We start from the raw sequence: 14,702 nt of genomic DNA on the forward strand, positions 1-14,702 counted from the left end.
AGTTGCTCTAGACTGCCTATGAGGCCAAGCTGCCATTAGGCTAATTTGGGCCCTTATACTACTAGGGCTCTAGTCTTTGGCTGCCTCAAAACTCTACATAGTTATTCCCATCCTACTTCTCTTACCTACCATCCTCGATTCCTACAGTGCAAGTTCCTCTGGTCAACTATCCTCCCCTATGCTCCTGTCCTCATGTGATGTTGGGCTCTGCCCACTGAATTTTCCCATTTCTCCCTTTCCTCCCTTTCCCCGGAGCCTTCTGGAACACCCTTGTCATTGAAACACACACTCCTCTACCTTCTCAGACTTCTACAAGCCCAGTCCCCATTCTCTTGCCTTAACTAAATCCCACTTTGCAGAAAGACACCCCTTCCCTGTAACCTCCTCAAATGAAAACTGCACATTCTTGTACATCCACCATTGCGGTTCCCATAAGTAATGTCTGCATTGTCACTGATACTTTGCCTCTTCCGACCTCTTGCTTTTCACTCTTGTACAAGAAGCCCTTTCTCCTTTGAGTTTCAGGTAATTCTGATCAAAGTCTTTCTGTCCGCTCTCTCTCCTGTCACTACAGACACTTCGATAGCTGCAGTGACAAACACAGAAGAACCTAGCTTCAAGATGCTTGACCTCAATTCCAGCATATCCTGGAATCCAGCATTCCTGGATTCTGGACCTTATCATTCTGGACCTTATCATTCTCCTAAGTTGTTCTACCTCTGCACTCCGAATACCAATTTATCATTCTCTGACCACAACATCTTGTCATCACACCTCTCGGGATCCTTAGTTCTCAAAGCACTTGGTGCTCAGGCCAGGACTCTCATCCTTTGATTGTTCCTTCTTCCTCCTAGGCACTTACCAATATTATACCTTAATTTTCTTCTCCTTCCATCTCAGACCTCCTAATGCATAACTTTAAACCCCTGTAAGCATCTTCAAAAGACCTAGTCTCCTTTCTTTCTGCCATACCGGCACAGCAGCGCCTCAATCTTGGATTAATCCAACTATTTGTTGTTCTTGATCTGGGCTGCTGAGTCTTGACTGAGAAAACAGAAAACCCAACTATGCAAATAGGTGGCCCTAAGCAATCCTTTGATGCGTACTTAGTGACTTCCCTGAGTGGTGATTACAAAACATTACTCTTTCTCTTAAAGCCCCGTTTCATTGATCCTCCTCCTGCCCTTGTCACCATCACATGGACACAACACCTCTCTCTCTCTCTTCCCTAGTAAATGCTTTGCCTTGCTGCTCATTTACTCTTTTTTTTAAAAATTTTATTTTATTATGTTATGTTAATCACCATACATTAAATCATTAGTTTTTGATGTAGTGTTCCATGATTCATTGTTTGCGTATAACACCCAGTGCTCCATTCAGTACGTACCCTCTTTAACACCCATCACCAGGCTAACCCATCCTCCCACCCCCCTCCCCCCTAGAACCCTCAGTTTGTTTCTCAGAGTCCATAGTCTCTAATGGTTCATCTCCCCCTCCGATTCCCCCCCCTTCATTTTTCCCTTCCTACTATCTTCTTCTTTTTTAAAAATATATAATGTATTATTTGTTTCAGAGGTACAGGTCTGTGATTCATCAGCTGCTCATTTACTCTTAAATCACTGTAGTTTGTTTTTGTATTCACTCCTGAAATGAAAATTCTCTGGCCAACATTACCGCTGACTTCCTAAAGGTCTAGCTGAATGAACTTTCTCTAAATATTCAGCTAATTGTAGTTCTTTCTTGCTTTTGCTACTGTTGATTCCTCCACTCTACTGTTCTGCTCTGGCCTCCTCTCTCTACTTGTGCTCCCTGGCAAGCTCACCCACTTGCGTGGCTTTAACTGGAATTATATTTTTGATCCCCAGATCTGTATCTCCAGGCCAGGTCTTTCTACTTAGCTCCAGAGATCCACGCACAAAATAGCCTCCTTCATGGTTTTCCTGGAATTCCCATGGGAACCTCAAACTTAATCTGACCCCAACTGAATAAATCCACCTCTCCTCATAGTTCTTCTTCCTAGGTTCTCTATCTCACTAAATGACATCATTCTTTCAACTGAGCCAGAAACCTTAGAGTGACCTTCAACTTCTCCATCTCAAATCCTTATCCACTTCCCCATTACCACCCTGTGCACCATCTGACTTCTGCCCTGGTCCTTCTGATTTGATCTTCTTAAAGTCTCAGGCTGCCTATCTTCTCCATCCCAACTGCTACTGCATTAGCTAGTGCGCTCTCACCTCCCATCTTTATATTTTTGTTTGAGAGCTCTGATAAAACATGTCAGATCATGGTACTACGCTGAACATGGAGCATAAGTCTTCCAAGATCTACACTCCTCTCTCTTCAGACCCATCTGTCCCTGCTTCCTGCTTTCTGCCTCTCACCCTACAGTCAGCCATATTAAACTACCTGCTGCGCCTGGAACTGTCCATGCTGAGTCTCAGTTTGGAATGCCATTCTTCTCCTTTACACCCCCTGCTCCCATCTGCCCAGCAAATATCTGCTCATATTTCAGGTCTCAGCTCAACCTTCCCATTCTTTGCAAGACTTCATCTGTTGTGCCCCTAAGAACCGATTACTTTTCTTTGGGGGCTCCATCTCCACATATCTATTGTCAATGTCAGTTTGCCTCTATTGGACCGTAAACTTCCTCAAAGACAATATCTCTGACATGTGCATCTCTTTACCTCGTGCCTGGCTCATAGTAGGATCAAAATAAATATCCGCTGAATGAAGACTGAATGGATTAAAAATGGAGCCCAACCTATGAGCAAAGGCTAAATGAATATTGTGACAGTGAAACAAATGTTGATCACTATAGCGTACTGAATCATCACAAAGGCTTGTCTGCAGATAGCTCTGCTGTTTGTAAACTCACTAAGTCTCAGTTTGCATTAGCAAACAAGTTGGGTGGGTATTCTCTAGAATGTAAGCTGACTTCCAGGGACAGAAAAAAGGGGGTGGTGCCTTCTGCTGGCTTGCTTCCTTAGCAATCTGCGAAAACAAAACCCAGCAAAAACAATTCTCCATTTCCCAAAAGTTGGCCCTGGCTCAAGTTTTTCTTTTCCAAAATACTTTTTTTGGTCAGGCAACACTCCCCACGCTATGGCTGTTAGGCATTAGTGTGCTCGGAATCCATTAGAGAAGGTCAGTCCTGAATACCAAACAGCTGCAGAGCCCCGAGTTTCCAGGAGTCTAAGGATCGAAAGGCATAACAATAGCCAGCTTCTCTGTTCATGCTGTTCTAAGGTTTGCCATAAGCAGGTACATTTTAGAGACCCCTTGAGCTATCTTAACTTCCACACGTGAAGTGAGGAACAAATAATTTGAGACAGAAAAGTAATACGAGGCAATGTTTTAGCTTTACATGTACATACAGGCTCCTTGTTTCCTGACAAAAACAATGCTTCCGATCTAGTCAACATCACAGACACCTTAAGGGTATGAAAGAGCAAGGTTTTTGTTTGTTTGTTTTTTAAATAGCAAAACTTTTGTACTAAATAAAGAAATAAAATAGAGCAACACCAAACCAAACTGCAACAAAAGTAAGCCCTCTCACTCCAGGTTACATATTAATTTCAGATGGAAAGCCCTATAGGCCGTAAGAGAAAAAAAAAAAATTTGACCCATGCATTAAGCAGATTGGATAGTTAATTTGGACCAAGGGGAACAACCAAATAATATCAAGTGGTTATGGTAGAAAGTAAGTTTTGGACATTCTGCTTTCATATTAGTACCCAAACTTGTAAAAATACTCAGAGCAGCAGAAAGAAGGACTAAATTTAGACCCTGATTTAATGCATTCAAGAGCGTGATTCATTTTTCCCCTGTGCGGGTACAGCCTGGGTAATCTGAGTGTATGGCAGGAAACACAAGGATGCCCTGTGAATAAAGGGAAGTCTCATTCATTCAGAGGCTCAAGGAAGCTAGAGACACCCCATCTTCTCGGCCAACAAAGGTGTATATCTAGGTACCTCATCCACCATGGAACCACATTTCTCAACTGGAAAGAGGCCCTCTAATTTTAGCTTTGCCCTGGCCTTGGCATGAGTGTGCTGGAAATTTATTCTGTTGCTCCTTTTCTCTAAATGGTTTTTTCCTCACTCAGGCTCCAGTGGGATCCTGACCAGCTCTCAGATGCCATGCAACATGGGTCACCTTAATGAGACACTTAAAAGGATGTCATCATTTGGTAGCAATGCATTTAGGAAGCTGGGGCCCAAGTCACTGAACAGTAACCCATAGATTGGGCTGTAGAGGGCTGCTGTTATATATAACTTAAACATCAACCCAACGACAACGGCAAGGTCATTTCTCATTAGTTCATCAGGGTGCTAGGCAAAACATCCCGGCAGAGCAGACCATGACTGTCCCTTCCCAGTTTCATCATCCACTGCTGCCAATCACGATCTTGCACTCACATCTGCTCCTGACACAAAGCAAATCTTTTAGCCTCTACAGATCATTGAGACTCATGCCAGACTATCATTTGTGTTAATCTAACCTAGTTTAGAGGTGAAAACCCCCTAAACTATTTTGTGATTTTATAGTGACTCCATTCTTTCTTATTTCTTTGGCTTTCAGTCTTTAAGCACATTTGGAAAGTAACCTCAGAAGTCTCATTCCAGGTTTTTTGGCCTTATTGAAAGTCTCTGGGTTTAGGACAAACTACAAGAAAAAAAATGGGGAGTGTATATAAAAAATCTGTCGTTCAGTAACACTGCCTCCCGGAAGTGAGGGCATTATAGCTGTCCTCCCATCTGAGGTGGAAGACAGATGTTACTAACCCACCCCTTGGGCCCTGTTACCCATCCATGTACATTCATCCCAAGAAAGATTCTTTCCCCAAACATGAAATGGGTTCAGCAGTTTTGCAGTTCAAAACAGAAAGAGTTCGATATGGAGCACGTGCATCGCATTAGAAATGAGTCGCTCTGAGAAGGTGTGTGTGAATGAGCAGCACCGAAGAGGCCCCCACAGGGCCACATCCACAGGATGGGACTGGCAGACCCTGGGCAGGGCCGCGGGTCCAGGTGGACATGAGATTCCATCAGCCTGAACACATGCTTCACAAACCAGCCCGGACACGGCACAGAAAGGAGGCAAGACACCGTAGGGCAGCGTCAATGATTTGTACCTTTCTCAAATAGCTCGGTTCTTGGGTCTCCCAGGCAATTCTGTGTGGCTAGGTGGGGCAGTCACCTAATGGCCCTTGGGCCTGTCCAGTGCCATAACATGAAAATCAAATTATTTCCAAGATAGGGATGGATGTTCAATGACCTTGGCCAAATGTAATGACAGATTTGGGGGCAGCCTCCTATACCCATTTGAGAAAGGACAAATGCTCTTTAGCACTCTAAACAGCAAACTGGCTGATTTAGCTTAGAACAGTGGCTACCATTGCAGCCAATTTCGGAAAGTCAAGAAGGAAGGTAAGTGGGGGAAGGGTGTCACGAAGGTTGCATCCATCCAAGGCTGGGTCAGTTCTATATTGAGATTTGGGGTAGAAATTTATTCTCACACACATAGAGCATCACAGATCTAATGAACAATAAGGGATATCTATTTTCATACTTCACTCACACAAAACACCTCTCTTCCATCTCTGGGGGTGGGGGTGGGGTTCCAGTTCTAAACTACAATCAGCCCTTCTTTTAAAATAACAATAATAAATCCTCTTATTCAGCCAGATGGTGGTGTCTGTTGCACTAGGTTGGGCTCATAGTACAACATCAATAAATGGCCACTTGTAGAGGGACAGACAGAATCCCATTTATAAAACACACCTACACTTCCTGCGTTCTCCCCTCCCAAAATGTTGCACTGTCAAAACACCCATGGGGGCTTAATCTCATTTTGGGGAAGAAAGGAAAACTAAAAAAGGCAAAATAATGTACGTGGAAAGCAATTTCTTGGGGGGAAATAATACATTTAATCTTTGAGGAGAATGATCATAGATGGGCTTTTAAGTTGTTTTGCCTTTAGGGACCATTTGAAAGGACGATCCCCAAAGGGTTTTCCCCAGGCCCTAGAAAGCTGTCTCGGTGAAGGCTGCACATTGCCAACCAAAGATCTTACAACCAGGAGATGGAGTTAAAATTCTTCCTCAGTGAGGTTGGCCAAGTTTCCTGAAATGAATATTTGTTCCAATTAGGTGTTCCAAAAAGGCTTCTTGCCTCAGATGACTCATTTTAAGAAAGGTAGTTGTTCAGAATCCATCACAGGAGGGAGAATGACATATTAATGTGTCCTGTTGCCAGTGTGCACATACTCCTCACAGGTCCAGAGGGCTCATGCTCTGTGGTGCTTGCTCCTTATTTCCTTGGTGTCAGTCCTACCTGGGGTTGGCTGGGGAGGAGGCGGGTCCTGACTGGTCTCTGCTGCTGTGCTTCACAAACTATACTCCCTGGTTATGTAACCCCGATCCATGACCACAGTCCAGGGCTCAGATGGCTGGCTTGTCAGCAAAAAACGTTTCAAAAATGTTAATTCGACAATGTTGGAGGGATGTTATTTCTAGAGCTAAACTCCTCGGGGAAAATGAGAAAGAGTTGCTTTAGGGATTTAGCTCTTCCATACTGGAAGGTACTTCTTTCCTGATGCTTTCTTCCCAAATAATTTCCCAAAGCCTGGCGCACCCTGACATTTGGTCCAAATAAAATGCTGGAATAGACTCCTCGGATACAACTACCTCCAAACTCTGTATAAGAGGGTGTTTATTATAGAGAATTGGCATCTATTAGGGCATGAAACATTGGGGGGCCTGCTGGTGCTCGCTCCTCACACTGAATCATTTCATGATATAGATACTTTTTTTTTTTTTTTCTGGCGTTTACAGCAAGCAACTCAGTTTATAACCTAAGGCATTTTCCATACTTCCAGGCAATGAATACTAGTTTCTTTTGAGTCTCAATAGCACATAATTTAAGACAGTGGGAAAAGGAGCTGAAGAATAGTTTCCATTGCAAGGAAAACACCATGCAGATGTTTGCCCTCCTGAATTCTGATGGCAAAATAGAGAATTGTTTATTTGTTCTGAAGTCAAACCCAAGGAATTTAGTTTTTACAGGCTGGGGGCTGGGGTAGGGTGGGGAGTAATGACATAATATTTTAATAATATTGAAATATTCAACACATGGCCCTAGGATTTAGAATCCCCAAATAATTTAGATCTTTTTATATGGTTCTTGATCAAATTTGGGACGTCAGATATCGATTTGTGTCACAGAAAGGACATACCTGCAGAAACACCTGAGGACTACTTTATGAAAATTGTATATTCGCCTTCTGTAATTGTTTTTTTTCTTCCAAGATAGCAAGCTAGGAATCGGTCCTCTATCTTGAGCCATTTATTGAGAACAAACAAATGAACTCGGAAAAGACATGACCCAATTGAAGTTCAATACCTGACTTTGGTGTATGAGAATCATAAACTTGCTTACGGTCTATCTGGTCCGCAAACACTTCCCCATAAATCATCCAATAGGGCATGTAGAAGATGTTCTTGGCCAATTTCCATGATGGCTCTTCATTGGGAAAGAGAATGGCTTGCCTGGCGACCCCAAAACTCATCAGTACCACCAGCATAATGATGACAAAGTACATCATGTCTATCATCTGGAAGGGTGGGGAAGCAGAGGGAGAAACAAAAGAAGATCCATATGACTGAATGTTCCTATGACACCAACATTGATGGAGACCTTTGAAGGAGGATCAGTTTTAATATTACTGCTAAGGGGTATACAGATAGACAGCTGGGTCCAAGTAAGAAAGAGAACACTTGGTCTGTTGAAGCAATTTCCACAGAACTTTATCAGCAACTCAAAAATCATTTTTAAAAAAGCACACATAGTATGGAACCCCCTCATTTTTCATTGTTGTCTGTGCCACCTAGTCAAGAATAGGCATGGGAGTCACATGAAGCTCGGGTCTCGCTACGAATCCAGTACTAACTTTGTCTCTGTTCCTGGGAAGGGCAAATGTCCTCCTTGGGTCTCTTTCTTCTTAGCAAAATTGAAATTGGGATAATTGAACTATTTCAAGAACTATTGCAATGCTGTAAATTCCCTAAGTTGGAAGGGCTAATGAAGAGTTGGAATGCTCAAGAAAATAATCATTTGCGAACAAAGGAGGACAACCCAAATATCCATCATATACCTTCTTATTCTTGTGGCGCCACCTCATCGTCTGGTGTTCTACCACAAACCAGTCTCTCAGAGAACCATTCTTTCTGTATTTAATTCTCTTGTAGCATATCCTATCAGTTATGGATGGTGTTTTTGTGGGCAGTATAATCAGGTTGTCTAATGGCCCATTTCTGTGTCTGCTGTTGAAACGTTGGATTTTCATCTTGACATGTTTATAAAATTCTCTTGACTGCATTTGAGCACAACGTTCCTCTTGATTCCTTTCTTTTTTGCTTGTTTTCATGATACATATTATCTGGGATCTGTTTCTCATATGCCAAATTACTTTCCTTTTATCACCAAAAATAGATGGGGATGTAATAACTATTATTTTGCCTGGCCAGAACCCATTGCCTCCTTCTTTTAGAAGCAGTTCCCACCCATTTTGGCCACAAAGATAGGTGCCTTTTCCAGGCTAGGTTAATCATGGTACCTCACCCTCTGGCAACAGTGATAGGAGGTAGGCATGTGACATAAGACGGGCCAATCAGAATCTTTTCTTCGGATTTTTTTTCAACTGAAGCTGGGAGAGAGAAGCTCCCTTTCTTTTTCCGTAATGATATGAATTCAGAGTGTCTGAGGCTGAGGCTCCCACTAGTGAAACTGATGAGGAGTGAATGAAGCAGATATTCCAGACAGAGAGAGAGTATGTCCTGACAGTGGTTGAGGGCCTGATTGCAATAGCCCTTAAGGGCGGTTTCATTTTGCCCTTCTAGAAGTCAATATATCCCTCCTGTGCTTAAGCTAGTTGGAGACTGGCTTCTATCCCTCATATCAAACCATCTAATACAAAAGACGACCTTCTCTTGGATATCAAACTTCCTGAAGGGATACCCGTTCACGAAGAAACACTAATGATAATTTTATCAATGATGATAAAGGCTTTAAATTTGCTTTAAAATTTAATTTTAAAAGAATATATTCCACGGTGCCTGTTATTAGAATTAAAACACCAGAGCCTTCCTGTTTGTCTGAGGACACTGGGGGACTCAATATATTTTAGGTCAATTAATCAACCGTCAAGGCAACTTCCAAACCCAGCTGTCAAGTATCGTCTGACCTTGAGACTCAAGAGGAATCTCTCAAAACTTGACGTTCATTCATATTTGTTCACTGTTCTTAAAAATACACGCTACTTAGTTGGTTATTCCTTTCACAGCATAGCGGCCTCAGAACTCTCTTAAAAGTGAGTAAGCCAGCTGTGTTGAAACAGTTTTATAGGAAACATAGGCCTGTTGCTCATCCTCTATTTTGTAAAATTCTTTCATCCTTTATTTACAGAAAGTTTTATCAATGAAAAAACACTAATGGGTCCTTCATGTTGTGTATTTGGATTGATTAAAAGGTGGGTGGGAAGAGGAAGGTATGTACTCTTGAAATTTAGGAGCCAGTCTGACCCAAGCAAACTCAGCCAGTACACACAGCAACTGCTATAATTTAATTTCTCAGGGCTGTTTTCATTCAGATTGAGTCTGCTATCCACCCAAAGGGCCGAAACAACCAAAGACAAGAAAGATTCTTCCCGGGGTGCCTGGGTGGCTCAGTCGTGAAGCGTCTGCCTTCGGCTCAGGTCATGATCCCAGGGTCCTGAGATCGAGCCCCACATCGGGCTCCCTGCTCCGCGGGAAGCCTGCTTCTCCCTCCCCCACTCCCCCTGCTTGTGTTCCCTCTCTCACTGTCTCTCTCTCTGTAAAATAAATAAAATCTTAAAAAAAAAAAGAAAGATTCTTCCCACTCAACTTCATAGATTTCAAAAAAGTCTTCCACACAAATACTAAAATCTGCTAGAGTGCTGAAACAGAACATTATTAGTAAAAACTAGGGCTGGGGACCTCTGTTTTTATAGCTAAGTCATCCAGTTGGTTCAATATGAAGAGAGCTGATTCTGTCTCACTCCTGTAAATACCCATTGGTTGCCATACAGGTGTTAGACCACCAGAGTTTTTATCTTGACTCTGCTAGTAAAAATAGCTTAGGTGGTCATGTGCAAGTTACTTAATCTTGTTTTTTTTTTTTTTTTCTTCTTCATTTTCAAAATGCGGATAATAAAGACAATAACAATGCATGTTAATTTCATAAGGATTAAATGCGGTAATACGTGAAGCAATGTGGGTAGATCTCTGTAAATGTTAATGTATTGTTATTTTTAGCATTGGATGGTCAGCCTGTGAAATCAGACCCATACAAGCTGGAATCCTGCCTTTGTTCTTTGCCCAGTTTCAGTTTATTCAATTGCCAAACGAAGATACTAAAAGCCGTTTCATGGGGTTGTAGTGACGATGACATGTCTGACATGCTGTTTGGCACAGAGTAAATGATAGCTATTATTATTGTTGTTTTTATTCTGCATTATATAAGTGAGCTTAGTACTAGGCATTGCATTGAGTACTAGGAATTGCATTGAGAAGTGAAATATGGAGGAAAGGGGTCAGGATTCCAGTAACTGATCCTGGATTTAACGATCATTTGGAATCCTAGTGGATCAGCATTGTGTCCAGGTATCTTAGCAGCTGTCTGTCTATCCCTTACCACAGGCCACAGTGAGTTACTTGGCTGTTTAGTACCGAATAGGGACTCTCCAATGTTGTGGGGCTTTCAGAATAATCACATCTGGGCATATTTTGTTAAGTTTCCTGCCTGGCAGTCCATCTGGCTCACTGATAAATTCTATAGGCATATTTTACCTACCTTCTGGATCAGTGACTCAATTATTGAACTAAGTATCTTAAAAGCTCCATGAAAGAGAACAAAGCCACCAAATACACTCATTTTCTACTTATTCTTGACTGATAAGTGAAGTCATTCATCAGTTGGAAGGTAGAGAAAATGCAGTACATCTCTCTTGCTCACTCCATAGTAAGGTTTCATTCAAGTCAAAACTGGGGATAATTATGCCATTATTAAAATGATAGACGGGGATTTTACAATAAGCTTGCTGTTTTAGTGTGACTTTAGATATTTCAAGTATTTCAATGCCACCCAACCTTTTTCAAGTAATATATTTGGCTGGCTTGAGACTTCAGATCTTATTTATTGAAGCAAAACAAGGCAACCAATCAATTAGAAAAAACAAGCCATCAGATTATGTAATTGTCTACTCTGGTGGTTCTCAACAGAGAGCAATTGCGTCCTCAGGGGACCTATGGAAATGTCTGGAGATGTTTTTGTTGTCATGAGTGTGTGTGTGTGTGTGTGTGTGTGTGCACATCTACCCTACTGGCATTAGTGGGTAGAAGTCAGTGATGCTGTTAAATATCCTATGATGAATAGGATGGCCCCCACAACAAAGAATTATCTAATCTGAAATATCAGTAGGGTCCAGGTTGAGAAAACTTAGCCTAATTTTGCAGCTGTTATAATTCTTCACTTTCATTGGGTTCATTTGAAAATACATTTGAGAATCTCATGGAAGCTTGTCCTAACTGTCCAGGAAATTCATACACTCATGTATTTTTTATATATAAATTGGGTGGAGGGTCCACGAATCCTTTCTCCTAAATCTCTCCCAAAGACTCTAAGTTGAAAGTCTCTGCTTTTAGACATCCAAATCTTCACCACAATCTCAAATTCACTACTAAAACACAGAGAAGATTATTTAACAGGCTGTTCAACAGAGTAAGATACACATTTTTTTATCTAGTCAAAAATCCCAATTGAACTGGGATTCGGTTTTGGGTAAATAATTCAGGCTTGTTGAATTCAAATTTTCCTCTCTAGAATGGGCTTGGTGATATTTCCCTTAAGCAATACTGGTGTTATAAATCTCAAGCTCTTGTACAAAAGGGTTAAGAATAGAGCAGACTAACCAGGCTCACCAATCCCCCCACCCCTTTTTTATTATACTTTAACAAACATAAAACTGTTCGAACATAAATATATAAATATAACAGATGCCATTTATTAACTACCTACTGTGAGCCTACTATTAGCTATTTAGCATGTTATTTCTAATCATCACAACAACCTTGCAAGATACAACCTTGCATTTATTATAATTACTTTAAATGAGTAAACTAAGTCTTAAAGAGGTTAAATAAATTGCTCAAGGTCTCACAACCCCTTCCTTTTGGATTCAAATTCTCCTCTTGGCATGTGTTTGTCAGTGCTTTTGTAGGAAGAGTCTTGATTATTTAAGATTCATTTCAGTAGAGTTATATATGCACATACACACTAATAATAATAACAACAAATATTGATTTGCTGACCTAAAGGTCAGCAGCGATGATGTATATAGTAAAACTTGACTGAGAATGATAAAGGACATCTATTGACTAATGGTTGGTTTTCCACAGCTCACAAGTAGAAGTGGAGTGGAGGTTATTAGCCCAGAGGTTTTTCAGTAAGAGTTACCATGGTAGGAGGGAGGTATTTGGCTTTTCCACGTATGCCCTGTAAAGGTGAAGTAAGAGACACTTACTCAAATTCAACCTAGCTCAACTCAGCTAAAGTAGATTCTTTTTCTTTCCTTTGTGTAGGGAAAGGCATTTTTCAAGCACTTTATTAAAAAAAAGCAGCAGCAGCAATGTTACAAATTGAAAAATCTGTTAAAAATTTGGAGTGGACACCCACTCCTCCTCTAAGATCCAGCTAAAATGTAACCTCCATGGGAAGCCTTCCCTGACCTACACTGTCTTTTCTATGCTCCTTTATACTTTATATGCATCTCTATCACAGCATTCTCACACCGTATGGTAATTACTTCTCTTTCTCTCATCTTTGATCTCATGGAATGAGCTCCTTTATATACCCAACTCCTACTCCAATGCTTAGCACAAAATAGATGATCTGTGATTGTTTTTCAGTAAGTAAATGGGTGAGTGATGGTTGATTTTCCAGTGATGTATATAGATGTAGTCAAACTCCCAAACACTCAAAAGGAATGAAAAAAAATAAAGCACCCCCAGGGCCATCTCAGACCATCACAGCAGGCCCAAATGAATTATTTTCCTCTTCCTGTTATTGCCACTCCTCCTCTACAGATTTATAACGTGGAATCAGAGGACCCTGCTTACCATTTTTCCAATCATCATTACATATGGGCCCAAATACTTGTTCACGCCGAAGATGTCTAGTAGACGGATGTACCAATAAATGATGTTCACACAATAGATGACCCTCCCGTCACTCCTGAAGGGCTGGTCTTGGAGACGAAGGATCATTCCGACGGAGAACAAAAGGATGGCTATTAGGTCTGTGACATTCCAGTATTCCTGCAGCCACACCTTCACTTTCTGTAGCAACTTCCCTGGTTCTGACATCAGAATCTAAAAGGCAGGAAAGAGAATGGGCTTAGGTCTGATTTCAGTCTATGTTTTCAGTCCAGTTGGAAAATGCCTGGTCTGTCAGCTGACCTCAGTAGCTTGTTTTGTTTAGCTGGGTCTACTTGAATACGTGCATGCTAGGAATATACAACTGAGCTAAACTTAGGCCACGTAGATACAAACATTCCAGAGGCAAATATAAGCAAGAAGTTTGCTCCTTTGGGTTGCCTTACCATTCTAAGACACGCATTAGGGTTTTGCTATAAAATTACTGCTCCTAATATGCTGTAAATCTCTGAAATTCTGCTCCATCTCGGTGCCACCATATTGAGTTCCTCAGATCCCCAGGGAGGACTACTTCAGTCTTCTCTTCACATCCAGAGAATTGCATCAATATCACCTCTATTTCTAAATACAATCTGATCCAACCACTTCTCACCACTACCCACTGCTGCCACTCTATTCTAAGTCCTATCACGTCAACCAGATGATTGCAACATCTTCTAACTGGTATCTCTGCCACCACTGTTGCCCACCCTTCCTCAATCCATTCTCTGAGCAGCACACAGAATGAGCTTTAAAAACTGAAGCCATGATCTGGGTGGTGATTACCCAGTTGTACAGGTAGACAGAAACTCATCAAGCTGGACCCTTACGAGTTGTTCCTTTTCTTACAGGTACATTATACCACATCTAAAAAAGCGAGAGACTTGAGAGATGCATGAGCAAGAATAACAACAACAAAAACTAAAGCACATTGTGGTAAGTGAATATTTGCATCGTCCGATGGCTTCTAATACAAATAGAGAAAGATCCAAACTCCTTCCTGTGGCCTCATTTCCCATCCCACCATATTCTTGCCATTCCACACCTGCAGACACAGTGGTTTACACTTCAGCATAACAAGTCCATTCTACACTCAGGATATTTGCACTTGTTCCTTCTCTTGGGCATTTTCTTCTCCCAGATTTTTACATGTTTGGCTCCGCCTCATCCTCAAGATCTCTGCTCTAATGTCCCCTTCTTAGGAAGACCTTCTTTGACTAGCCTACATGCAGGGGCCTCCCCATCCCCAACTAATATAATACCCTTATGTTTTGAAGATTTTATCACTATATGAAATCAACTTCTGTATGCGCGTAAATATGTTGTATGTGTCTGTCTACCTAATTATCATCTCCACTAGACTGTAAACTCTGAGGGCAGACCCTTTGTTCCTCAGGGCCTGTGACATAATAGAGTCTCAATAAATGTT

General features: G+C 41.5%; 1 protein-coding gene across 8 annotated transcripts in view; it reads right to left on the reverse strand.

Moving 5' to 3' along the window:
* TRPM3 (transient receptor potential cation channel subfamily M member 3) overlaps positions 1–14,702 on the reverse strand; it is a 919,507-nt gene that overhangs the window by 48,310 nt on the left and 856,495 nt on the right. For all 8 annotated transcript variants that reach the window (XM_032427586.1, XM_032427585.1, XM_032427583.1 and 5 more), the window contains 2 exons: positions 13,199–13,450; positions 7,443–7,617 (listed from right to left, as the gene is read on the reverse strand). In XM_032427586.1, coding sequence (XP_032283477.1) covers positions 7,443–7,617; positions 13,199–13,450 — 427 coding nt within the window. The remainder of the gene's footprint in view (positions 1–7,442; positions 7,618–13,198; positions 13,451–14,702) is intronic.

Source organism: Phoca vitulina, unplaced genomic scaffold (genome assembly GCF_004348235.1).
Source record: "Phoca vitulina isolate PV1807 unplaced genomic scaffold, GSC_HSeal_1.0 scaffold37, whole genome shotgun sequence".
Classification (NCBI taxonomy): domain Eukaryota; kingdom Metazoa; phylum Chordata; class Mammalia; order Carnivora; family Phocidae; genus Phoca; species Phoca vitulina.